At 42.6% G+C, this 27735-nt stretch overlaps 1 protein-coding gene across 5 annotated transcripts in view; it reads right to left on the bottom strand.

Annotated features, from left to right (window-relative positions):
- Positions 1–2436: 2436 nt before the first annotated feature.
- The window catches only part of SPECC1 (sperm antigen with calponin homology and coiled-coil domains 1), an 87504-nt gene continuing 62205 nt past the window's right edge, over positions 2437–27735 (bottom strand). For all 5 annotated transcript variants that reach the window (XM_085078744.1, XM_085078743.1, XM_085078742.1 and 2 more), the window contains 8 exons: positions 26626–26771; positions 26333–26433; positions 25461–25542; positions 22830–22980; positions 21833–21935; positions 8620–8736; positions 8036–8095; positions 2437–7353 (listed from right to left, as the gene is read on the bottom strand). In XM_085078744.1, coding sequence (XP_084934870.1) covers positions 7264–7353; positions 8036–8095; positions 8620–8736; positions 21833–21935; positions 22830–22980; positions 25461–25542; positions 26333–26433; positions 26626–26771 — 850 coding nt within the window. In that variant the 3' untranslated portion in view covers positions 2437–7263. The remainder of the gene's footprint in view (positions 7354–8035; positions 8096–8619; positions 8737–21832; positions 21936–22829; positions 22981–25460; positions 25543–26332; positions 26434–26625; positions 26772–27735) is intronic.

The following is a 27735-nucleotide window of genomic DNA, read 5'->3' as shown; positions in this document are numbered from 1 at the left end:
TGACATTTGGAGCTAAAATGAATTCAATGAAAGGACCTGAACTGGTGCAACACAATTGCTCTAAATACAGAATTGTGCTGCAATATTAGAGAAAAACAAGATTTAATTCAAATCCCTCAGCCTGCTTTCTCTGTGCAAGAGGAACTCATGATTTATAAATACCTGTTATTACTATCACTGGGATTATCTGTGGCTGTCAGAGGACTTAGACAGAAACCTGTGGTGTTCTAGGTCCCAGCCAGAGCTCTGAAACTCACCCTTGATCTCCCAAAATCAGGCCTCTTTCACAAGCAAGGTCAGGAAGGTCACCCAGGGGTTAAAGAGCAGCTTAGCTGTGGTGAAGGGAAACTACAGAATACACACAAAGATTCAAATGAGCAAATGCAGTGGCAGGTCCAGCCTTCCTGTCCACAGGCAGCTGCCAGCAAATGCTGAATTTGCACTCAAAACCTGTCTGAACCCCAATATCGTTATTACACAGCCCCTGCTGGATTGCTCCATCACAGAGATGAGGTTTTTGTTTTCTCCAGGCTCCACAACCACTGGGAAAAGTAAACCTGGTGCTGTTAAAGCCCAAGAGCTTGGTTAATGTGGTTTCCATTTTTGGAAGACTCTAGCAGAAAGACCTCAGTTCCTCTGAAAGCAATGGCACAGCTGAAGGGAAGAGCTGGCTTGCACTATCCCATGGCATATTATTATTTACTATTAATATTATTAACCCCTCTGCAAGCCTCAGACAGAACTTTCCCTTCCCAGAAGGGCTCTCCAGGGCCCTGGCAGTGCAATTGGCTGAGCAGTGCAGAGATTATTTTTAATAAATTATTTTTATTCAGACACGTTCGGGTTGCCTGGACAGAACGCTTTCACTACTCACAGCTTTCACTGGACCTGCCCTGACTGTAGTTTAAATTTGGGCAAGGAAAATAACAGATGTTTTAGAACTGAAAAAAACCAAGCAGAGTCATGGTTGCAGCCTCACTTCCCAGGAGCTCGATCCTGTTGGGAGAATGTTGGGAATGTCCTGAATTATCGCTCACCTGGGGAGTTCCTTTTTCTCCATGATTAGAGCCTGCGGGTGGCTTCCTGTGAGAGAAAGGATGAGCTGATTGAGGAGGCAAAAGTTACAGCACATCAAGGTTGAACAAGGGTTTGAACGGCTATAAATTATTTTGGTTTTAAGCCAAGAGAAGTGGTAACACAGAGCTTTGCACAGGTGTACAGCTGTCTGTGTGGAGCAGGTTAAGAAAGGCATTTGCTCCCATGTTAATTCTCTTAATCTTGTTACTTTCTCTTTAACCAGCTTAAACTCTTGCGGGGGGGGGAGTGAGGATGAAGCCTCAGTCATTGCTGTGTGCTGAAGAGGGGACAGCAGCTCACTTTCTGGATAGGTGAATAATGTTTACTCACGTTGGCATTTTACAGCTCCACTTTCTTCCTGTTATGCTCAATAAAACCACCGACTGCCCCATCATCATCTGACTCTCCCAGGTGACATTTACTCCAGGGTCCTGATCCATCCCAGTATCAAATTCTGAACAATTCTGTGAGGCTTCAGCCATCTGGCTCTGACCTTTGCAGCTCATCTGGAGGACTCTTTATTCTACTCACATTGCTTATGCTTCTCTTCCATCTGTTATGGGTTCTATCTTTCACCAGGCAGGAAGGGAATTATTCTTTCCACGCCAATACACATTCTCCAGGCATCAGGAGTCACCTGGCACTAAAAGCACACTGAGCCACAAAGCAGGTCTGGATCTTGTCATCTCACCCCACCTCCAACCACCCACAAATCATCCCAGGAAAATATTGGACTCAACTTTCATTTTCAGACTCTTGCTGAACCAAACATATCCATGGATATTGCTCACTGGCAATCTCCACAGAAAATCCAGATTTCCCCACAAATTAATCAAAGTGTCAGGAGTGTATTCTGAAAACAGACCGCAGAGCCAGGGAGCATCATTTAATGCCCAGCACTAAAAATCCAGGGCTGAAACACAACACTTAGGTGTGGAAAGGCGAAGTAGTTTGGATTACGGAAATGTCAACTTTCCCCCTAGGGTTTCACCTCCCCAGCTGGACACCAACACACCTGAGAGGCTTCAAGAGATTTAAATGCCCTTTTCTTTAACCACCTTCTCTTGGCTGACTCAGCACTTTGATTGGTCTGGAATTTGATCTCAGCACTTAGAAAGCTCTGTGGGAAGAGGGGAATGTGGCAGGAGCAGACTCCAGCCATGGACTCTGGCACTGTGCACACACTGCTCACCCTCTGCAATGTCCTGTCACTGCCTTCCAGGTGCTCTGGACTCCAGGAGCTGTAACTCATCTCACCTTCCACTAGATCAGATTGCTCAGGGTCCAAATTGGCCTCAAATACTTCCAGGATTTCGGATTTTGTATTGTATGTAGGTAACAGAAACATTTCAACAAACCTCAGAAACAGAAAAAGATTTATTAGAAATATTACACAGATTTTTGCATCATACATTTTAATAATGTTAATATTTAAATATTAGCATGTCCAAATCTGCAATGCTTAGTATGTACATTCTAATGTGCTCTTTGTATAAATTAGGTCACGATGTAACATCTGTACCCAACAGGGAAAGCTAAAACTGTCAGAGGTGACCATCCCATATGACAAACTCAAGCCTGGACCAACAGTCAATAAAAACATTGTGTCCAGCACTGCCCAATGGGACTTGGCACACGTGCAAGTCAAAAATGGAGAGACCATCAGTTGAGAAAAAAGAGTTACTTGCAGTTCAGTGAGAAGCTGGTTCTGCACCGTGTCGGTGAGCGAGCGTCAATGGCACTGGAGTTGGTACAAACCAACACAGCTGAGCATAGTAGAACTTATTGCTGGGTTTAAAAATGTCTTAATGCTCCATGCCCTGAGTCTTTTTAGGCAAAAGCCCTCTTCTGACAGGAAAAATGCATAATCTCATCCCATACAGACCCTGCCTGTGATCAGATGCACAAGGCTCAGCTTTGCCAAGAGCTGGCCCAGTCAGATCCTTCCTGCTGGTACCCCCAGTGCAGCAGGATGAGGGAGGGAGGGAGGAACAAACCAACAAGCCCAGGCTCGTGTGGCCTTTGCCAAGGAAGGGGGAAAGTCAGGGAAGCAAAAGGGTGGATTTTTGAGGAGTTCCAGGTCAGGAATCCAACTGGGAAGAACCAACCATTCTGCCTGCGTGCACTGGTTTGGACAGAAAACTTGCACAGGACTGCATGTACAAAACCAGGGAGAAAACCTGTAAAAACCGACTTCAAATCACAAAAAGAAAACTGCCAAAACTCAAAAGGACCTTGCATAAGCCCCAAATCCCTCTGCTTAGCGTGGCTGCCTAGCTGCAGCGCAGGAAGAACCCTTTGCACTGCCACAGGAAGGGGAGGCTGGCAAAGGCAGCAAAACTCTGTGCTGTGTCCTCTCCTCGTGTTCTGAGATCCCCCCAGGCTGCACTCTTAGGAGGAATGCCTCTCAAGCTGACAGTCTCCTATGTCCTTTGCTGTCACAGAGGCCCAGGTGTGTCTGTCCCCTGTCCCTCTCCTCACATGCTGGGCTCTCCCTCAGTCTCACCAGGAACTTTCTGAAACAGCTCCTCAGCCCTTCTAGAAAACCTCCTCACAGGGCTGACTCTGGGCTCGCTCCTCACACCTCTGTACCTTCCCAAGCCATGAAACAATTTGTACCTCCTCTGTCTCACCTGAAATTCCAGGAGCCAGACTGTACCTCTCACACTTGAATCTCCTTTCCTCTCTGACACCACAGCACAACAGTCCCACACTGCCACATCCCTCCATGGAATGTCACTAAAACCCCCTTCCTAACCATTCTTCTCACATGCTCGTCCCAAATCTGGCGTTTGGTTCCCTGCAGCCCCACAGACTCCCCAGGTACACCCAGAGGCAACTGCAGGTGATGCCTGTGAGTGACAATTCAGGGAGCATGATGCTGACACGAGAAGAGATTTGTCTGCCTGCACCAGGGTAAGATCCATTACTCCTAAGAGGCAAAGTCAGAGAGGATTTAGGCAGTTTAGGCAGACCTACTGCTCCAACAGTGTCTGTGCTGCTCAACACCATCCATGTCATACCATCACATCCAGGACATTTCCAGAGAATTCTCAGAACTTCTATAAAGACTATCCACATACCCTCTTGCTTACCTTAATTAAACTTCCTAACTTTAAAGGCAGCTTGAACTTGAATTCTGCAGCTCAGATTTGAGATGTCTTACAAGGGCCTGTAGAGTCTCTGAAAACCAGGCCAGTCTGCAGCATCTTGTGTAGGACAAGCCTAAATTCATACTGAAATTTTAAGGCAGTGTGAAAAAACAACAGCAACTTGTGAAAATCCAGCTCTAGAAATGCAACTGTGCAAGGTTTAAAAGGAAGAAAAACCCCCACAATATTGTAACAGTTAAATGAACAAATAAACAATATTCTTAATTTCAAAAAAATAATCTGGAAAGCCATCTCTCAAAGTATAGCTTTTCAAAATGAGATGCTTTGCAGGTTTGAAGACTGAACAATAACATTGAAGAAAAGGCAAAACTGAGTATCTTATTCCCTACTACAGCTCTGTATTCTAACTCCTAGCTAAGTAAAAAAATGTAAGAATCTACCACTAGAATTGGGTAGAATTAGTGTCTGGTGTATGCTACTGGGGGGCATGTGAGAGCAAGCTGCAAAGAGATGACAGAAACATTGCTTTGCACAAATAATTCAGAAAAAACCCAACTTGGATCCCACAGAATGGTCTGTAAGGGTAAAAGGAGCCTTGGAGAGACAGAGCTGTGTCAGAAGAGCCCTTGGAGCAGAGGATGCTGACACAGGAGACAACACACACCCAGGGCACACTGAGCCACATGGGACACACTTCCTGTGACCCCAGGGTTAAGATTCCCTTTCTTTTGACATCATTTACTCGGAGATGTTTACCAGACACTGGGAATTAAAACAGTTTTTCTCATCCCTGCAAGTGCCTGATCCAAAGCCCACTGAGGAATATGGAATTTTCTGTGCTGACTTCACTACAGCTTTGAACTACAGCCCTTTGGAGAGAATTGGGATCCCTGCCAAGGGACACCTCCAGGGAAAAGAGCTGCTGCATCCACGAAGCAACAGAGCTCTGCAGCGTAAGTGCCTCAAGGAACTCTGCTCAGCAGAGTTTTCCTCTCCCATCTTATCCTGTATTTGAGAACACTGAGAGCAACTCATCCTGGGTTCTCTACTGACAGCAGAGTGTGCTGAGAAATCCTGGAGAGTGAACTCCATCTAGAAAGGATTCCCCTGCAAGGCATTTACAGCTGCTTTCTCACAGTATAGGATGACACTCAGAGTGCAGGGGCACTGTCAGTGCACTCCACTGTCCATTTTTATCACAGCCTCTCTCTCCAAAGACTGGAATTGGACTTTCCCAGAGGCAATGGATTAGAATAAATTTCAGACTCAAACTAAGAGCAAGTGATGATTTTCTCCTCCTATGGAACAGGCACACACTGCCTTCCTCCAGTGGCCTTTCTGTTCAATGCACTCCCTGGCCCTGAGCTCTGCCATCTATTCCCAAATCTTGTATTTTGCTGTGAGAAAACCAAAGTCTGAAATAGATTGTTTATTAATTAAATTGCATTACAAAGTAAAATCAAACAACAAAGCACTGTGGGGAAGCCAGAGGCTGAGATCAGCCACGTGCAAAGCCCTTGAAAGCCTAAAACCAATTAAATTTTGTAAAATCTTTTGTTTCCATTTCATGAACCTTTTTCCAGGAGGTAGGAGCAGTGAGCACTAGTGTTATTTGTAAAAGAGTCCCTAGCTTCCTGGGACTAATTTCCACAAAGCATCACAGTTAAAAACAGTAACTAAATATCAACCTTCTTCTACCAGCACCTCCTAAAGCAGCCAGGCAGCCTTTACATGCTCTCCCAGACCTGCTCCTAGAACAAATCCAGCAGCCTGCTGGATCCTGCCATCCTTGGAGACAAACACAAAAATTAACTTCATCAGGTGAAAGAGGAGAAACAGAATAATGGACATTTAACAGTATCCTTCAGACATTTCCCTAACAGTATTACTGAGGTGGGGAGCTGCTCTCTGGCGCCTGATTTCTTCGACACAGAGATGGGTTCCAGTTACGTTGTTTGTAATTTGTGGAGTGAAGTTGTAACTTCCACTGGTACTGATATATGACTGTGTTCCTTTACAGGATAACATCATCTCCAAGCATGTAGCAGTGCCCTATAGACTGTATTTCATGGCACAGGGCACAGGCTGTCTCTAGATTCCTGCCTCTAGGCAGCAATGACATAGCTGTGCTGACCAGACAGGAGCAACACAGAAGAAAGAAGTTACTCCACTCAATCCACAAAAAATATGAGCTACTGAGATGTCATTGTATTGCTCACCTGATTACTGGCACCTTCCAGACTAAAGCTATTAAATTGCATTTGCAATGTTCCTGTGATAACTGTGCCTGCACAGTCAGCCGGGAAACCGAGCTCTGGCTTCCCGGAGTAATCAAGTAATGAAGTTGGAGTAATAAACCTATTTTTCCTCAAAGAGATTACTTCTGTTCGAGCTGAAATGAAGTCCCAGCACCTACCAGGATCTTTCAGAGTTATTTCACTAACTGGTGATGAACAGAGTGTGGTTTCTGAGTTACAAATGATCCTGTTACCATCCTGCTGGTTGTGCTATGACTAAATCAGTGCAGTTATTGGGTGAGATGTGAGAGAGTAATTCAGGTTAAGGTTCTACAACTTAAGTGCATCTGTCAAGGTGTTTTGTAAAATATATGGAGGCAAGAAAACAACATGTACTTGGGATGAGTTAAGCATGTTTTGGCAAGAAGAGCATTTTTGTGAGCTTTTGTATTAATATTAATCTCCCAGCCTCCCTTGAGTGCCAGCATAGTCCACATTGACTTAGAACTTCACTGCGTAGCAGGTCTCCTGTCGAGGCAAACACTGTTAGCCCAAGGGATCCTCTTCAGAAACATCCCATGTGTGCTTGAAAACGCTTTGCAATTTCCACGTGGGAGTAAACTTACCAACGGATTTGGTTTGCAAAGATGGACAACAGGGATTTATCTGGCTACAGTCCCAGATGGAATCAAAACTACGGAAGAGCTTCCTTTCACACTAAGAGCTTAGGTTGGTTGTGGAAGAGGAGCAAGCGGGTTTTTAAAGTGATCGAGTGCATCTGTAGCATTCTTTGTTCTCTTCTCTTCCCCACTTCTGTCCACCTCTTGCTCTGCAGCTCAGGTCTCAAAGTACTTGTAAATCTGGGCCACGTACTGCATCACGCTCTGCCAGTCGGGCCGCTCCGTGTACATCATCTCGCTGAGCTCCTGCAGGGGACACAGCATCACACTCAGCACCACCACAGCTCCTCTGGGGAGCTGAGCCCACTCAACACTGCTGCTGCCACTCCTGAGCCCCTTAAATGGCCATTGGAATGATCACAGGCCAAGAGCAATTCTGTAATTTGTTACTGCATTCTGCAATCTAAAAGATTTCTTCCATCTGCAAAGATCAGTTCTCTATACAACATCATTTAAGTTGATGCTTCTTTGCTTCCTTATTTAGCTTGTGAACCCCATAATATTTTCCCCTTCATTTTAGACTCACCTCTCCGGTGTCATATTGGTAATTTTGGAAAAGGTTTTTGGAACAGTTTAGCAAACAAATTATCTTTCTGCTTCTTAAAGAGAAACAAAATGGTGAAACATGCAACTCTGTCCATAAAACTATGAATAATCTGCAGCCGGCATCCAAGAGAAGGACATAATCCATGACGTCATTTCATTACTGGATGACCTTGAAAAGCTCCTTCAAATTATATTAATTCTGTGATTCTACAAATTCTTTCTGGAAGTTCTCCTAACATCATGAACTTGCTGGTGGTGGTGCAGCCTTCCCCAGCACCCTGTGACACTTTGAGTACAAGGTCACTGAGTGGCCACATGGCAACAAGGAAAGGTGCTAGAATGGTGTGTGCAGCAAAAGTTCCCTTGCTAAAATGTTACTCACCAGACTGGGTTTGATGCCCACACTTTCAGCAGCTTGAAATGCCAACAGCAGATTTCTCTTCTGTAGAAATGAAAGTCCAAAAGGATTAACATCAAAGCACTATTCCTGAACCTTTCCTTGTATCTGGGTAATCAGTAAGTTTAAATGAGCAGGTATATTTGAAAACTAAACCACTACATTCCATACTTGCATACAGACTCTTTTTTGGATTTGTAAGGCACACTCACAAGTTCTTTGTCTTTGAACAGCTCATCTACTTCTGCCCAAGTGACACCCTCTGTTTTTGACAAACAGGTTCTTGTGAAACTGGTTACAACTGGGAAAAAACGCACTGAAGTTCTGTCTTTACTGAGTGAAAGGTTCCTGAAGAAGCGTTAAGTAATAATATAAAGTATATAATTCCTATTTTCATAAATACTGTTGTGTTTATTTGCAGCACTCCCTGGATTCAGCCAATTTGTCACTGACTCTCCACCCAGCAGTTCCTGCATTTCTCTCTGGGAGTTCACTGTTGATTTCCTTCCCCTTTTCATTCATTCTGTGAATTCTGCAAATGGTGTAGGAGAAGGTACAATACAACTTACTTTGTCCTGGCTGTTGAGCTCCTGGTAAGGAATATGTGCAGGCAAATATGTGTGCAGGAGAGCACAGAAGGCCAGCCCATCACTCCAGCTGCTGCTGAAGTTGGTAATATCAATATTCTGTAAGAGAAAACATGAACCATCCCTCAGCAGTGCTACATGACAAAAAAAAGGTTGCACTGAGGTGCACAGAGCAAGCCCAGGTTCTCTGCTTGTGACAGCTGAGGTCCAGAGCTGTGTGTTTAATGTGGGTTACAGAGACTACAGAAACAGAAAATGGTATTTTAGAGTCAGCCCATCTGCAGAGGACTCCTTTAAAACACAAAGATTTCTGGAGGTACAGAGTGCAGTCAGGGCTCTTCCCAGGGATGTTCTCATGGGGGAAAGCTGAACTTAAAACAGGCTCATGGCCCAGTTCTGCTCCTGTGAACAAGGTGACCTTTCTAAGGCTCCTGTCTGCACTGCCTGGCCATACCAGCACACTAAGGAATTCTCAGGGCTAAGTTTTGCTGCTGTAGTATCAGCTGTGGCTCCAAATAGCAGCTAAAAACAAAACAGTGAACTGCTGCAGCTCAGAACAGCAAGAGCTGCTGGAGCAGGGAGGCTCCAGGACATGATGGAGCTGCAGCATCTCCCACACTACAGCAGGTGTGGAGTCACCTCCAGTCCTTCTCAGCAGCCAAACTTCCTGTGTGCTCAGCTTCAGTTCACACTCCCTGCCCCTTCATTTTCTTTATTTAGCTATTTCCTGTTTCTTTCAAGACTTTCCCCGAAGATAAGGCTTTTACTGCATCTCTTGTACAACAGCTGATGCAGACACACTAAAACCCAGACAGGAATTATTTCAGCATGTGCTCTTTGCTTCTGATGCCTCACTGATTAGTTGTCCAACCTGGACTTTGTCCAGTCAGACAGGATTTCAAATTAGTAATGAATGTCCATAACCAAACATGACTCAAATTGAAACAGTACAGAATATTTCAGGTTACTTTGGCTGTAATAAATCTACAACTCTAATGGGCTCAGAAAGCAGCTGACATCTCCACACTGCACCAGCCAAGCTGTACTGTGCTCTATTAACATCTGTCAGAGGAGATAATACAAAAATGAGGCACTGGCTGAACACCATCCCAAGAAAAAAAAAGAAATTTTGTTCTGAAAGCTGCCTTGGCACTGCCTATTCCATGCAGTTGCACCATGCAAGTCCAACTTTATGTGTATGGAATTGGCTGAAGCTGGATTATTCTTCTTTCTTGAAGTTTCACACAAACAAGTTCCTTTATCAATCTGCAGTTAGTGGGAAAGGATTGACTGCCAAGTTACAGAAGTGTTTTTACTGAGGCCAGTATGTTTTATCAGCAAATAGCCTATCATCAAATGCCAATATTCTCATTTTATACTGTAGGATAGAAATGGAAAATGGAGGTTGTTCCTCCCCTCTGCCAAAGGCCATGGAAACAGGAACAAACAGAGCTTTAGTTAAGCAACAGGACTAGACAAAAAAGCAAGGCTTGTTTGTGTGGGAACATTATATCTATCCTCATTTTCATGATGCTATTATGAGACAAGTGAGATACAAAACTGCTCCTTCACACAGCATTTCACTATCCCAGGATGAGTTTAATAATTTTACTTACCTTTGCAATTTTAAATACACCTAAAACTCTTCTCCTCTTCCCAAATCATGGTATCTACAGATAAGAAGTGCTAATGTCTACAGCAATCAGAACAAGGTCCAAAAATCCTCACCTCCCCAATAGCATTATCCAGCCAGTCATCCTCAGTAACTTTTGTATCTAAGTCTTACAAACAAGCAAAAGGTCAACGATGGAGTTCTGCTGACCACATTTGAACCACAGATGAAATCTACTGCAAAGTGGTTTGCCACAATCAACAGCCAAAAGGAACTAAAATCTGAATTTTTGTCCTAAACACAAACTCCAAACGAATGTTCAAAGGTTCAGCTCAACGGTTCAGTTCACAATACAATAAAAAATACCTACCCATACTCAAGCCCACTTAGTTTCATTTTTACATCTAACAAGCACAAATGAGTTTTGTTTTTTTTCTCTAAACAAATGCATTTCCATTTCAAACACAGAATAAACCCCTCTCTCTGGCTCTTCATCTTGGCTTCTGTGTTAGATACTTTTCAATTTGGGATACAAGCACATGGTAAATGTAAAGTGATCTGTGTTTTGCTACACTGCAGCTTTATTTGTAATACCTCCCCACTCCACCACACCAAGAGGAATTAAGTCAAAATAGAGACAACTCTGATTTCTGGGAAGATCTCTGGCTCCCCTGAAGCCATATTAAAAAAAAAATAAGGAAAACAATTTAGGGAATGAACACCTCGGAAACTATTCCCTTCTCTTGATTATTTTGGCAGCAGAATCCGTCTCAGTCTTGCTGCCACACCTCTCTCCCTGCTCCTCAGCACACAGTCCCTGAATACATGGGAGCTATTTGTGTCCATGCTGGTTGTTAATGCACAATTCCTAACTGCAGGAGGGTGATTCCTGTGTCCCAGGGTTTTCACAGCAGAACCCCCACCCTGTGCTCTGAAAAACTCTGAAAAACTGCATGTGGCTTCTCATGAAACACCTAGAAAGGATGGCTCCACTCGGGAGGAAGATGCAGAATCAGAATGAATACAGGGAGAAATCTGAAAATGGAGCAGAGACTCAGATCAAACTGTGCATTTGGACTCAGATCAATCCAGCAGCATTCACAAGGAAGGGAGAAAAACTTGCCATTGTATAGCCACAGTACATCCTGTGGTCACTGGAACCTCAGCACACCTGCAGTGTCACCTACCAGTGAAAACAGTTCATTCTCTTCAAGCTCATGAGTAAACTCCTCTCCATGCACTGGGAGTGTTAAGAGATCGGGATCTGGAAGCACACCAGGGAGCACAGCTTTCAAAGTACCAAAGTTCTCAGTATGGTTTGTTTCTATGAACATTAAAGTAGAATAATAATAAAAAAAAAAATCCAGGCACTGTTATTTTGAGAGCAAATGTACAGTCTAGGATATTAGTGTCAGGTCAAGCCTAAAAGACACAAAACACCTGGAAGTGATTAACCTTAGCCCCCCACCCCAGGAACAGGACCTCTGCCTGCAGATAACAGAGCCCCAGTAAAGACACCCAGGGAAGTCTGTGTGATCTGTTCTCACTAAAAACAATTCCTTGTTTGTCTGAGGAAAAAACCACCACCCCATTAGATTTCACTCGATCTTTGACTCCAAGCAAAAAGCAGCAATGACATCATGTGCTCTTCATTACAGTCTGAGTACGTTAAAATCCTGATACAAGATATTCCCACTATGCACATGTTACTGTGCCCACAGCAATGGCTCTCTGAGTCATAATTTTCTCCCTGAGACCCAGAATTATCAATTACAGACATGAATCAGCTTGAAGCGAGCCTGGAACAAAAACGACCTGAGCATCATTCTTCCCTCAGCATCTAACATCCCCTCCTGCCTCTCCCAAGTCCCTGGTATGGAATGGTACACCAGGAATGCCAGAGTGGCTGATTATGGAGGTTCAGTCCATGCAGAATATAAACAGAAGTACTTTAAAATAAATATATTGGATAAACAAAAGGGAATTGCACTGCTTTTAATAGCAGCTCACCCTCAAGTGGCTGAGCTTCCCGCTGTCCCTCCAGCTCATCTGCCCAGGATCCCTCAACTCCTCTTGAACAGCTCAGTGGTTTGATGTGGATATATTTAAACACAAGTGTGAACAGGAGCCACAGCTCTGCACATCTGAACTCTGACCCTTCTAATGCAAAATGGATCAAGGTAGCTTGAAAGGTACAAATTCCAAAAGTGACCTAAACCTACCCATCTTTAACAACAGTTGCACAAAACTGCAGCTCTAATTTGATTTATTACACCCTAATTGGTTGGGGCCATGTTTACAGGGTGCAGCTAAAGAGGTTCTATTCAAAGGAAGCTTCAGGCTGAGTGGGCAAGTTCTAAACACTTCCTAGGAAGCGACACGAGTGGAGAATGGCTCCTTTTAACATGATCAAGGCTTCTGAACAAACAAAACACTCCAGTTCATCAGAAATGCTCCAGCAATGATATGAAACATCTGGGCAATTTACTGGAAATATGGGTGAATGAGAAGCATGGTCAGGTCCAGTTAACAGGGATGAAAGGCATGAATGCCTGAAATTAAAGGCTGCCTGGATTCTTCTGTAATTACAGCGTGAACCCAGATGACTTGGACAATTGCACACAGCTATTTTCAATGGGAAGCTGCAAGTCTAAAGTGATTTGCATATCACATTTAATCCATCTACTACCAGTAACCTTTCTGAATTCTCCCAGCAATCTTTTTCTCTTTAATGGAATACAGAATAAAATAATGCCTTTTGATTAAAGAAAAAAAATCCAAAGTAACTTGTGGAACAGCAATACTCTGTATTTTATCAAGATTGAGTGGGTAGCCAATACTGGGAAGGAAGCCAGGAGACCTCCTATCCTCCAGGCTGTATTAATATCCCTGGTTCAAATGGCCCAGGCAACTGCAGTCTCCATTAAAATTGCTTTAAATTTCTTTGAAACTTTGTGTTTCTATCCCATAATCCATATTTCTAATGCTTCTCCCAGCCTGTCAGTAAGCCATGCATCTTATTGCTGATTGCATGTGTATTGAACAGCAGAGCTCAAATCACAAAATGCTCTCTGAAAATGCAGTTAAATCATGTACTAATAGCACTATGAACTGCAAAAGAACTGATGCCAGCTCTTTAAAAGTTATCCCATTTACTACATTTCTTTTCATAAAGAATCTCCACTTCCCATCACATTTCTAGGTTCTGTTTGCTCCTTCCTCCACTGCTGCCACAGGTGCTGCTTTGGGTTTACCGTTCATCATTTGCTTCATAAGTGTGAATTAATGAGCCCTTTACCAAAGACAAGATATTAGAGGATTTATAGCTGTATTTTTTTTTTTGCAAAAGCATCAAACATCAATTTGCTACAGAATTCACATGGAGCAGAGACATTTAAATAGAGGAAATTTTAAAAGGGTATTATGCATTCTACATGAAGATGTTTCAGCACTGAACTATTTCAGTCTCAAAAGCCAGAGATACCAAAAAGTCAGGCAGATCCTATTTTCTTACATTAACTTTCCTACCTGAGGAAGACTGGCAAGAATAGGTGGAATGATGCTCTCTAATATTCTGTGTTTAAAACAAGCTCATCTGGACAGGAGTTGTCTTACAGAGATCATTCAGAGTAAACTGTAACACCATTCTAAAATGATCTGTGTACTCTTCAAACTCAGCTCTTTCCTCCTGTGGTTCAGAACCTCTTCAAAATTCTGGTTGGTATTGTGGTTACAAGAGAGAGGTGGTGCTGAAATAGCTGAAGTTTTCATGAGAATAAAAACCGAAAGTAGTAGCAAATGGGAGACATTTTAGGTAATAGTGATAAAGTAATTAATTATGTAACTTCCCATTTCCTTTGTTTGCAAGGCAAGATCCTACTGACACTGAAACCATCCCTGCAACCACACAATGAGTAACCAACCTGCCTAAGGAGCCAAACAGCCTCTGTTTGTGCCTTCAGGTCTATTGCTCCTTTTATTTGCATTTTTACATATAAAGACTGACTACTTATAATGAAAACAAGTTGTAGTGAACAAGAGTTGGGAGTAGCTGCTGGCACAGCACGTTACACACAGTGGATGAAATTGAACCCTTCCCTGCAAATAATCTGAGTTGTTTTGAATGTAAATAACCCCATGACAACATCCTCATTACTGAAACTCACCTGCTTCAAAGGTCTCACTAAAGGTTAGTAAAGTTACAGGAGTTTGTACATATTCTTCAATTTGGGTCTTAATTTATTGCTTTGCACGAGAGAGAGAGAGAGATAACGTATAAAACCGAGTTCACAGGGAGCTGGTTGTTACCCAAACATACAGGACCAAATGAGAGCTGGTCTAAGCAGATGCAATTTTATGGATGTGTCTGGGTCATTTCAGAGATGAGGTAATGGTGACAAAAGATATTTATCAAGTGTGACTGGTATTTCAGTAATTTCCACCAGCCACATTCCGGGAGAAGGGAGAGCAAGAGTCAGCTCTGTCTGGAGAGGCAGAGGTGGATTACACAGTGAGACCAGGGACTAAGGAGTTCTCCCTCTTGAAATAATCCCATTAGATACTGATGAGTTCCTGGTTTTGCTCTGCATGTCCCTTCTGCTCTTCAGCCTGAATTACCCTTGTTATGCTCACTGGCTGAAAGGCAACTCCCTGCTTGCCACACAACTGCCACTTCCATCACTTTTCCCACCACCTCCTTAAATGACACCCCTGCTGAATGCCACAGAGAAGAAGCAGACTGGGCTGTGCCCCTTCATCCCCAAGGCTGCAGGAGTGAAGATGCAGCAGCACAGCTCCAAGGACCACACAGATACTCTGGGGAAGAGGGGAGGGAGAGAGGAGGGGAGGAATTAGCTCCACTCTGTGTCCAAGACAGCAGCACAGCTACTTCCTGCCTGGAGCCCTGGTGCAGAATTGCTAATGACCATACTGGCTGCTCCCACAGCTCTTTCTAATTATGTGTATTGAGAATTCAGAGATTAGGCATGTCCTGGAGTTCCTGGGTGGAGGGGCAGGCTGCAGACTGCAGCAGGCTCAGGAGAGAGGATGGAAACAAGGTGGGGAGAGATCCCACCAGCAAAGGTTACTGAGGGCCCAGCTGGCTGCCAGTTAAATTCCCAGTTTGGAGCTGCTCCAGCTGGTGACCAATCAATTCAGTGTTTTCACTGATTGTCAGTGCATCCAGGCAACACGGGGGAAGTGTCTTGGACTTTGGGATGGACAGAATGTAAATGCTATTTTAAAAATTACCCAGCAGGATAGAAAGCTATGCATGAGAGAGCTGCATTTATTTTATCCCTCCAAGTAAGAGACTTGTATTTGTTTACAGGATAAAGCCTTCTATGTGAAAAAAAGGTAGAGCTTGGCTCAAGTGATTTGGCTCCCCTGGGGAAGCACGTTTGTGCACTGGCATTGCTGAGAAGGGGTTTGCACATTGCTAATCAACCTGGTTATTGCCAACATGCCATGATCTGGCTGCTGCATTTTAATTCCAGACACCAACCATGAGTCCAGCTGGGACATACAGAGTAACTGCATGTACACATTCTGCCATAAATATTTTCATTTAGGAAAATAAGGTTTTTCCTGCTTGCTCAGCAGGCTCTGGACAGCAGCCTCTGATTCTGGAAAAAAATGGAAATATCCTGACATTTTTTGCCTGTATTTTCATGAATTAAAATCTCTCAAGATTGCCCTTTTTATCAGCGCAACTTTCCAAACATTACTGAAGTTTACACCCAATTATATGATTCTGTGATCTGTATTTTAATTGCTAGGGAGATCAAGGCAATGCCATAATGTAAGACTATCAAAGTCACAAAGATGGTCCATAGGAGACTTGGGAGCAAAATTCCTCACCAATGCATTGTCAATTTTAATTTAATTTAAGCACAGGATAATATCTCCTATCTCAAGAGCTATTAGCAAAACTCCTTTCATCTTCTGTACAGATAGGAAAAGTCAACATCCTCCTCTTCATCAAAGATCAGCAAAACACAGAGTGAGCCAGAAATTTCATCCACTTCTCAGAAGCTCACAGAATATACTAATAACTTCCTGGGCAAAACCCATTGCTCATATATCCTGCTTCTAAATGTCAAAATGCAACAAGTGCTAGGGACACAGAGCTCTCAGTGAGCTTGTGCAGCCTCTCAGAACAGAAAGGCTGGTGCTAGGACTTCAGGGGACATGTCATTGTTCACCAGAGTGAACGTGGCTGCCTTACTGGTGTGACTCAATGCTTTTTCCTGCTGGCTCAGCAGGCTCTGGCCAGCAGCCTCTGATCTCAGGCACACAGGTCAGTGTGGCAGAAGGGAAATCTTCCCAGCCCTCCCCAGAATAGAGACTCTGCCATGAATGCTGCACAGAATGAAAACCTGAGAGAGAGATCGATACAATTTGGAAGTGTACTGAAACCGTTTTAGGCTATTTGTTGACACAAACAGAAAATGTGATGTAGAAAATGCACATCTGGTGATTAAGAAACAACTGGGTTCTCTTCTGTATTTCCTCAGGACAGGGCACAGCTGTGCTGGGATTCTCAAGGCTTTAAAACTAAGCTCCATTATATTGGTGTCAAAGGAACTGTTTGACTGAGCCAAGTCCCAGGAATTACATTCTGACCAGATTCAGAAGGTTGATCCTGGGTTTTGTCCCATTCAGCTCTAATTCTGGTAAAGAATCAACTTAGCTGGAACTGCCAGCCTGAGCACCAACCCTGAGGACTGTGGTAGCTTTTTTTTTTAACATTATTTACACAGTTCTGTTCACTCTCTGCAGTCCAAGATGATGCATGTGAAGCAAAGTGCTCAGCTGACAATTAAAAAAGATTAATGCTTAAGCAGACAGATAATGTCACCTCCTCACACTAATGACGTACAGAGAACTAACAGACTTGTTGTTTCTAAATATAGTCAGAACAAGGAAGAATAAGTAGTAAGGAAGAAGCCTTTAAACATGGAGGTGTTGAAGTACAACTGGCCATGAAGGAGCTTTTGGATCTTCTACAAAGCACGTCCTCACAAAGTGCAGCCTCAGGAATGCACCTGCTGGATGCATCAGCAGTCCCAAAATTGCATCCTGGTTGTGTGTCCCACCAGAGTCCATCTCCCAAAGGAGAATGGCCCCATGACCACCCCATGACCAAAGGGAATATGTTATGTCCATCTTTGTGCAGCTTTGGGTCACACTTAATCCGTGCTGGACCTCATCCAGCCAGCAAACCAGGCAAAAAAAAGCAGCAGAAAAAGCAAGGGCTAACAGCATGGAATAGGGCTTGAGAACAAGGAGGGTTTGGAGGAAATGCTGCCTAGCATAAAAAGAAAAGGAATGCGAATTCCTGTGAGAAAAAGAAAGCCACAAATTCGTAAACAAAACGCTGGTATTAGTCTGAGTTTAAACTGAACACAAAAGGATAAAGAGCTTTATATGATATCCACTGCCAAACCACCAGTAGAGCAGTCTCTTGCTATAATTACTTGACAAACAGCAAATACTGCAACAACTTTATTTTCCTCCCTAAGCTTTTGTATCTCTGCTCCACTAAGAGCTGCCTCTATCCATAGCTGATGCACTAACACTGCCATAGCCAGGGAGGTGATATAATGCAGTGGCTTGAAAGCACAGGTCAAAATACACAAAACAGAAGCATTTTCAGAGGTACAGCTGCTGTTCCCCTTTATCAGTTCTAAGACATTCTTTGTCTCCTCCTATTTAGCATTCTTCTACCTAAAACAACCACACAGCCTTACTTTAAGAGATGATGGATCTTCAACAAGTGGTGGATCCCAAATAGGTTCTGTTAAACCAAACATAACTTGGAACAAAAGAATAACCACGAATATGCATTGGAAAAAAGAGATGGTCTCAGATCCTCTCTCTGTGCCACAGGAAGGGTGTGTAGTGGTTGAAAAGAGCATGAAAATTGCTCTTTTAAGCAAACCATATTCATTAACATGGCAGCAATTCCTTCTCCTCTCTGGAGAGAGAGTGTGTGGCAGAAACAATAATCCTCAATTCTAATGACCATGGGTTAAGTGCCTCTTAAAGTTCTGTGTTTTCACAATACATCTGTGAATAGCAATAGACTTTAATCTAGAGAGGTTTGGCCTCTTGACAAATGGTCTCCACAGAGAGCAAAGAGAATCAGGGCACTTAAATGACACCACAGTCACTAATGACATGATTATGGGAGGTGATAATGCAACAAGAATGACTCTCGGCAGCTTCCAGGAGTTTCAGCTCACAGGAACTGAGCCTGTTAGCAAAGAGGCACCCAATTCCTACTCCACACTGCTGCTAGGATGTATCATCTTTTTAAACAGATGAAAAAAAACCCACAAGACAACAGAGAAAAAGCTATTTTAACACAAATAGATTACTCTCAGCAGGCTCTGTGGTTTAAAGGACTTGTGGTAAATGAGTTTCAGAGCCACAAAAGCATTTCTCAAGTCTGGTTACCTCATGGCCCTACATTACACACCATGATGTCAACGAACTCAGAGAGGCAGAAGGAACAACCTGGGTATGGCTGGCAAAAGAGATCCTGTGCCAGTGCATAATTCTTAAAGGGAACCACACATTAAATTTAGTTTTTTTAAGCTGGAGATTTTCCACAAGGAAGCTCTGCACAAAGACATTGAGCCCAAAGCCTGATTTCACCACAATTCTTGTTATTACTGAGACTTTTTTAGCACTTCCCCTGCACAGTTATTCAGAATCAAGGGCCAAAATGCGAGATAACATTCATCTGGGCACCAAACACGACAACTGAAATAATGTGACAATCATGCCCCAGTTTATGCAATCCCACTTTCATATTCTTTTCTCCTAACCGTTAAACTGAACTTCCACTTTATTTTCACTCCAGTGATTTTTTGCGTGTTCTAAATACTCTTTCTCCTTAGTATGCACGTCTTTTTGCTATCAAATCACTGTTTAAATAAGGATCTTAGAACTGACATAGCCAATTACAGAAACATTTTGTCACATTTTCCCTCAGTTACTGTAAACTCATGGAATTTCTTTTTTTAAAAAGCAAACAAAACCATCCAGGCCACTACTAATTTGTGTTACTCTTCTCCCAACTCCCCCAGGTGTCCCTGGTTTGTTTTATGAGATTGCCTCCTGGGGAACACACTGAAGTTCAAAGCCAGGGAATGTTCCCACTGTAGTCCATGCAAGGATAGTTTATGACTGGTCTTGATCTTAAATGAAAAGATTCTATATTTGCCAGGAGCAGGATGACAATTTCTATCTACAGCGTAAGTTTTGTATGAATTAAAGCATTTAAAAAGTGGAGACTTGTGTGCTGATCCCTAAGTCTCATCCCCAGATACCTTCCCAGGTCACTAATCCAGTTTTCCTCAGGGAATCTGGGAGAGGGGCAGTAGCTGCTACTGAGAGTATCAGTTATTCTAATGCATTTTGCTCATACTGCTCTATGAAATCATAATTGAAACAGAAAGGAATTCCCCTCCTCTCCCCCAGCTCAGATGAGGAACTATCACACATTTTGCCACTGCAAACAGCAGTTAGGCAGCCAAGCAGCAAGTTGTTATTCTCTCATTCTACTGTGCCACAGGGCTGAAAAAACAAGTTTGCATCCAAACTTCTCCCTGGTTCTGGGCTTCATGTGAGAAATTACATGAGAGATTATCCAGGAATTTGCACAGATGATGCCTCACAGACAGGGATGTTATCTCTGGAAAAGGAGTCATGCACGTCATCGGGGTTTTGCTCTGTGGAGTTCATTACCTCATCCCACCCTTGCAGTGGCTGAGGCAGGAAGGAGGATGACGTTCTTTACTCCGTTTCTTGTGCTCAAGAATGATAAAAACTCCCTGTGGAGCTTAACATCAGCCTTATCATGGGAGTGCAAGGGTCTGGGAAAAGCAAGTTCATGATGAAGTAGTGAATGCACAGCAAAGAGTGCAATGGGAATGAAAAGCTGAGGAAGAATGTCCAAGAAAGAATGCCTCTGAAGAAAGCAGTGAAGATAAAAAGGCAAAATTCTCACCATTAATCAATGCTGTGATTGTGCTTTGGTTCATCTGACTTTAGTATCTGCCCTGAGATATCACACCTACACTCTGGGTGAATAACGTCCCCACCACAGTCTGAACTGAGACTTTCCTAGATTACACAGAGTTTGTTCTCACAAACTGCTGAAAACTTTTTCTGCTGCTTTAGAAGGAGTAAGGACAGAACAGAACAGGAGTGTCCCTAGAGCAGAGCAGGAACCAAAACAACAAAGCTTTTTCTGAAATATCAGCTGGGCGGTCATGTAACAACAACAGCTCAGCAGCCAGATTTAAAGCCAAGACTTCCACTGTCCTCCAAAGCATGGACATACTTTCCTCCAGAGACTAATACCAAAGGAAAAACAAATAGCCCTGGATTGCCCTGCATCCCTCCTGGGTGGCCTATCCCAGACACAGCGAGCTCCACAGGAAAACAAAACTCCAGTTCTATTCCATCACCCAGGAAATACTTGATCACTCTTGGTGCAAGGCTGGTACCTACTGAACCAAGACAGGCCTCTGTATTTGCAAAGTCACACCATAACTTCCAAAAGCAATAGATTTAGTCCAACTTGGGTGTAAATCAGTGAAAAAAACCTACAGGATGATGCTCAGAGAACACTTTTCATCTGAGTTAAATTGTTTTAAGAGAATGGAGGAGACTCATCATAGGTGCCATTTCAAGCAAAAAAGAAAAACTGCCAGGAGAAAGTGTTACTTGAAAGAAGGGTTTGCTGGCTTGACAGAAGTTAGACTTGGAAAAGTTGTATTTCATTAATTGTTTTTTGCTGACTGCCTGGGAAATGTTCCCACACACCTTCAAATCCAAGCCCAGGAGAACTTTAGCAGATGAGATATAAAATAAATCAGCACAGCACAGAACACACCATTTCAGGGGACAGCTCTGTAGCCTTCGAGGCAGTTTCACAGAACTGGAGGCTAAACACTAACTCTGGCTTTACTCTCCCTAATGTGTGTCTAAAGTCAAGAGCTGTCTCCAATACCTGTCCTTCTGGGAAATTGCTGCAAGCCTGGTGAACAAATCAGTGCTAAGAAATGACTGAAAGGAAAGCTACTGTCTTCTCTTCCAAACTCCTGCAGCTAATGCTCCATAAAGAGCTGGTTGTGAAGAAAAAAAATATTTTATTATTGACTTTAAAAGATGGACTCTGCTTTTAATAGAGACTTGCTCCAGGGTGCACATCATGTGATAACTGCTTTTGTCTTCTGCTCCAAGTAACAAACAATATTATTCTTAAGAAAGAAAAATCCCGACATTACACCAAACCAAGGCTATCCTGCACACCCAGCATCTATCACAGGATGAAATTTTGTCTGTGACTGCCTTCCTTGCAGAACCAAAGGCCTAACTAAACTGCACAGCAACATGAGCCAGATAAGAAAGAAACCAGGAGGATGGAAACACCCCATAGAAGTACACATGCAAAAATCAACCCACTGTAATGTTTATATTTCTTTGAAGTGACATTGCTTACTGCATACCTATAGGAAAGTGATTATTACTCTTCATATTTAAGTAAAAATGTACCTATTGCATTACCTGGTAACCTTCAGTCTTCTTTTGGCACCATTTCAACAAAGCATTCCTCTTGGAACCACCATACTCCCGAGCCAGGGCTGCCAGGGGGTCCTTTCTCTCCACACTAAACCAGGGAAGAAGGGAGAAGACAATAAATACAGTTGAAATCTCTCAATTTTTACCAGTGTGTAAATAGTATCTTTGTGACAAAGCAGCACAGGACATAAATATAAACCAAACTGAAATAGCTTTTGGAGCTTGCATTCTGTATTTTTTACACAAGACAAATTCAGGTGGTATCACTGCACACAAAGAGCTGAAAAAACAGAGCCTGTGGATATCCAATGGTGTGTGTTAAACCCAGAATTTTTACTGTTTCCATCAGCTTTACTTACACAATTTTCAAGTAAACTCTTTTGTTTTATATATTGAAAAGTAGGATTTAGGATGTAAAATTAACAGAAACTATCTAAAGAATCTGAAGCAGCAAATTCCCACCCAGCTGAGCTGCTGCAGAATGGGTTCTTGAATAAAACTGAAACTGTGAAAGCTGAGGACAGTTAAAGGCCAACAATCAAAATACCCACAATGTCTCCACTCTACAGCTTCTACTGGTGGAAATAATGGTAGAGATCAGAGCAAAATGTTTTTTCTCAAGAGAAAAGAAAATTCTGTGCCCAATTTCCTTCAGCTCTGGGAGCTTTTGGTTTTAGCTCACCACAACATGACAATTACAGTAAGATAATGAGGGCTGATCACATGTACATGTGATGGAATTCTTGTGTACAGCTCAGTGGCTCCTGAAAGCTTGCTATCCCCATTTCCTCATTCCTCATCTTACAGATAAATGATCATTACAATCTGAATTTGGTATCTGGATCTGACAAAGCCTGGTCATCCCAAAAGACCAGCCAGCAGAGTTTGCTCTGGAGACAGGCTCCTCCAGATTACAGTATTTATTTTGGTGCTGGTAATGCTGTTGGTCTTTGCTGTTTTTCCCAGGAAACTGGGCTGGTACCTGAGTTTGCTTTGGGGTTTCAAGCAGCTGGGGGTAGAGGAAAGCATCCTGCTGCTGAAGGCCATTGGGGGTTTGCTCAGGGACTCCAGGGAGGGGCTTTTGCGGAGGTAATGGTCTGGTTTCAGCTCCTCATTCCTCCCCTTCAGAAGGTCTGTGGGAATTTAAAAAGAAAAAAGCTGTCAGTTTGCAGCCTGAGGAATTTGATTAATCACTGTCCTGCCACCCCAGCACACAATATGTAGTCTGTTGTTTTGATTCTAAACAAATGTACTCATTTGTTCATTAAACACACATGGGGCTAGGAAACCTTGAGCAGATTAGAGGTGATCACAACAAGGAATGGCTTTGATGATTTCAGCACTCCAGGCTGCCTGGTTTCCTGTGATTGATACTCCTGCTGGGGGGTAGGGGCCTCAGGTGAATGAAGGGAAATACCAAAATCTACAGTCTTAAAGGTTCAAAAGCTGAGCACCAGATATCTTCAGCAGATGACTGAGCAGCCCTAGTACAATAATTTATTTTCTGCCATTTGCAGACTTGTAACAAGAAAGCCTCTTTTCTCCTGAACATAACCCAGCTCAAGGCAGCAGAAAAAGGCACTTATTCCATTTGATATCTGGCATCCTCTCTGACAGAACTTTGGGAAGGCTCAATACATTCACAGCAGATGCTTCTGTATTTTTCTTACACATATTATGTATTTATAATGTATTTATGATACATATTTTTACACACATATAAAATAAAAATCAACACTATTAGTAGCCATAGAATCCAACATTGGTAGCTTTAAGAAAAGAAGCCAAAGAGATCACAGGAATCAAATCACTGCATGTCAATACATGAGGTGATGTAACAACACAGGACTGCACATCACATTATCAGATATTAACTGAATGTGGAACACAACTTTTTCTCCTCTTTTTCAGTCATCTCCTTATAATAATTATCAATTAATGCCATATCACTGAGATGTGAATTCCTTCTTATCTCAGCTTCAGCTTCCTTTGACTTATTTCTGGGTGCTACAAGGTCCAGATGGAGCCAGAAAAACTCTGACTCTCAAAGATCAGAGCCAAAGACCAGCTCTGGATGAAGCAATCCACGCTCCTCTCCAACTATGTAACATTTGGGTCACATTAGGGACATCACAGAACCCTGCTGTGACACTGGTCAGATGGAATCAGCCAGAAGATTTTCATTATGGAGACTTCTTTCGCTCTGAATTTCCTTGGGGATAATTTTTGATTCAGTGTTGTTTGCATAGGGCTTGGATCAACTGCCTTCCAGGATTATTTAGATTGGAACCAGAGCTATTACAACTTTACAGTGAGTAAGCCTTTGCTATGGATTATTGGAACTAAATTAAATCCAGGTACAAAGAGAAGCTGTAAATACAGGAACTTGTTAGATAAGCAACCATAAATTTTTACCATACTGTGGCTTATAAAGTATCTGTTGATTTTAACAGATTTTCACAGAACAACTGTCTATGGGTAATAACAGAAATTATCTATGGCCTGGAGTGGGATATTTATTGTTAAGCACTGGCATTATATTAGACAGCTGATAGATCGTTTCACTCTACAGTAAACTGATAGAGATTAAAAAGGTCTTATGTTGTGTTTGGGATCTATACACTCATCCAAGACTTCCTGGAAACCAACTGATACAAGTAAATAAACTCTGTCCATTCCTGTGGACAGAAGCAGACACTTCTGCTTGCTTAGCATTTCCTTCTGCAGGAGAACCCAGTAAGACACCCAAGATGTTTATGCTGCCATCCAGCCTATAACCTGTTTTGCTGTTCTCCATCTCTGAGTGGTAGAAGAGGAGCCTTGGCAGAAGATCTGATGAGTCTAAAAATGAAGCCAGGTTCTAACTTCTCTCCTGTGTTAGCAAACTATTGCAGAAAATCCAATCTACCAATCAACAAGTTGTGACTGATTTTTTTTCCTCACTACAGGAATATAGTATTTCATCTGTCCTTAAAAATTCAAGAACCTGTTGTTGCTAGCTTTGATTGCAATGCAACAATTGCATTCACGACCAGATAATCAAAATAAAGGGCCCTAGAGAAAATGGGAAACAAACACTGGTAGAAAAGAATATTAAATGACAAGAGAACAAAAGCAAAGTGTGAAATGAAAACAAACTCATCTCTTGAGAACTCTCAAAACAAACTATTTCCAGCCCAAATATGACTGCTCCTAAAACAGTCACATCGGTATCTGAAATGTTTGATGTATTTCAAATGAAGCTCAATTAAAAAACAAATAAACCCTCAAAAGACAGTGCTTTGGACTTGTTCCAGAGACATACATGTTGAACAAAATCCAACCCTCTCCAGTTCCATGGCGTGGATTAAAGAGGTGCCACGGATACTTTGGAATAAAGAAGGCAAGTTTGTGTTGGCAAACCACAATAAATCAGCTATTTTTTAGTTATGATCAAGATGGGAATAGAAGCACTACAGAATTAATAAGCTCTCTAAAACAAAGCCACTGGAGGCACTTTCCATGTTTCCCCTGACCATGTAGAAGAGGAAAAATGGCCCAGGGAGAGGCCAACAGTTAGTAACAAGTTTAGCTAACAAAAAGAGGCATTTTCTGCACATTAACCACAACTTACCTGCAAGAGGGAGGTCTGACAGATCTGCATGTCTGGCAATGCCCTTGCTGGCTGGCTTGGCATTGTTATAGACAGAATGTCTCTGTGAAACAAAGGTGCAAAAGGTAATTAAAGAAGTACTGGATATCATGCTGAAATAGGTGAGCAGAAAGATGTTCCTGCTTTCTCAAGATCACAAAGCACATAAAGGGACACAGAAACCTCTCAGCAGGTTATCAGCTGGACCTAGAGCCAAATAAGTAATTGAGAAAAATAGAAGGACAAAGGGACAATATTTTTATCTGGTAATACATTTGTTTCTGGACTATTTCACACTTCTATTTGCATGATTTTTTTCTTGCCAAACACAATTTAGTGCCACAAACCATAAATAAGGATGCCTGCTCCTAGCCCTGACTCGGCCCTCAACACCCTAAGTCATATGTCAGAAGGATTCTTGTCTCTGCAGCTCCAGCAACAGTTTTCAGCATTAATATCCCATCATAAGGCATTAATACAAAGTTCCCAGACCTTCCTGGATAACTGGGAGCACACATTTTGGAATCTTTAATCCCATGTCACCCAACTCACATGCCAGCTCCCTGGTCTAGAGGGATGTTTCTTGTATCTCACTCTCAATAACTGAAACCTCTTTTCTGGTCCATGGTGATAAAAGTTCAGAACTGTATTCCACAGAGTTCACATCCGTCCACCGAGACCTCTCAGCTGAAGTCAAGACAAACTCCCTTTGATCCTTTTTGTTAGGACCACAGCACTTGATGTTCCACAGCAAACAAACAGATGAGTTTCCCCTTCCCCCTGTCAGCAGATGCTGGAGCCAGCACTGTGTTCACCTCTATTGAATTCACAAGGACAGAAAGAACTCCTGGTACCTGCATTGGGGAAACAGCAGCTGCTGGGGCTGTCCTCACTGGAATTCCACTGAGAGGGCTCCTGGGCACCTTGTGAACTGGGATATTTTGTCCAGTGCTACCTGCAAGGAAAAACACAAAAACATCTGGATTTCAAACCCAACTGTCACTCTCTTGTCAGACCAGGGAACCATGGTGTAGTGACATTCCGTATTTATACACCAAACACTGACAAAATACCCATTTAGAAGCAAGAAGCAGAGCCTGCTCACTGCTAGCAAATTTTTTTACTACAAAATACAATGTTCAAATACCTGAGCATCCCAAGTCAAATGACTTTATCAGTGACTTCACAGTGGCTGCAGATTCAGGAGGTGTGGGAGATGCTCTGCTGAGGCAAATCCCTTGCCAGCGGTTGGCTGTGTCTGTCTCCAGAGATTCCACCTCTTCAGCTGTCAGCCTGCAAAGCACAAACCACATCAAAGTCAGGGGTAACAGGAAGTGCAAGCAGAGATTAAAGGTCTTCATATGCAGTGAGGCAAATCCAACAATGTGCAGGTTTTACTGCAATGCCCAGAACATGGACCACACCTCAAAGTATCTGGGTCCTTTTCTTGCAGTGCCTGGCAAACACTAAATCACTGAGTCTAACAAACTCATTTCCCATCCTCACACAGGAAGGAGGGTTTTCACAGAAAAGAAAAACCAGCAATTTGATGAGACTTTTGAGTAATCATCAGTAATTACCTGAAGATGGGCTTTCAATACAGCACAGGGGCTGAGAGACTACTGCAGTTCTCAGTTTATAACGAGGAAAGTAACCAAAAATAAAATCCACTTCAGAGTAAAAACTCAACACTTATAACTTATCAACAGAGACATCTGCTGAATAAATGAACCCTCAATCACTATCCATAAGGAGGTATATGGGGAATAACACTGTTAAGTGTTTCATCTTAGCAGACACAAGAAGGCCAAAATCCAGTGGCTGGAATGAAGACAGACAAACCAAATAGAAAAGGTTTCATATTTTAACAGGAAGGATAAGTAAGTTATTCCTTTGAAAAGAAATTCTGAAGTCAAGATTAGGTGCTGAACTTAGAGGAATTTGTACAGGAAAGCCCACAGCTGTGTTAAACAGCAAATACAATCATACACTGAAAGTTGCTTTAGGTCAAGTATGTTACATTATATTGTTTAGAGACTTACCTGTATTTCTCAGGTACACTGGGAGTGCAATTACCTAGCTTTAGTTTAGGAAAGCTGCAAGCAAATAAAGTCTAGTCATGTAAAATTATTTGTACCTTCCTTTCCTGCTCAGAACCTGCACATGAGCTTCTGAGCTATCTGAGCTATCACCACATCTCCCTGTATTTACACATGTACGCTACACAGCAAGAGCTACATGAACACAAAACCAGAAA

This window comes from Lichenostomus cassidix, chromosome 19 (assembly GCF_008360975.1).
Source record: "Lichenostomus cassidix isolate B80296 chromosome 19, HeHo_3.0, whole genome shotgun sequence".
Lineage (NCBI taxonomy): Eukaryota > Metazoa > Chordata > Aves > Passeriformes > Meliphagidae > Lichenostomus > Lichenostomus cassidix.
The sequence above is the reverse complement of the archived record's forward strand: the minus strand, read 5'-3'. Positions and strand labels throughout refer to the sequence as shown.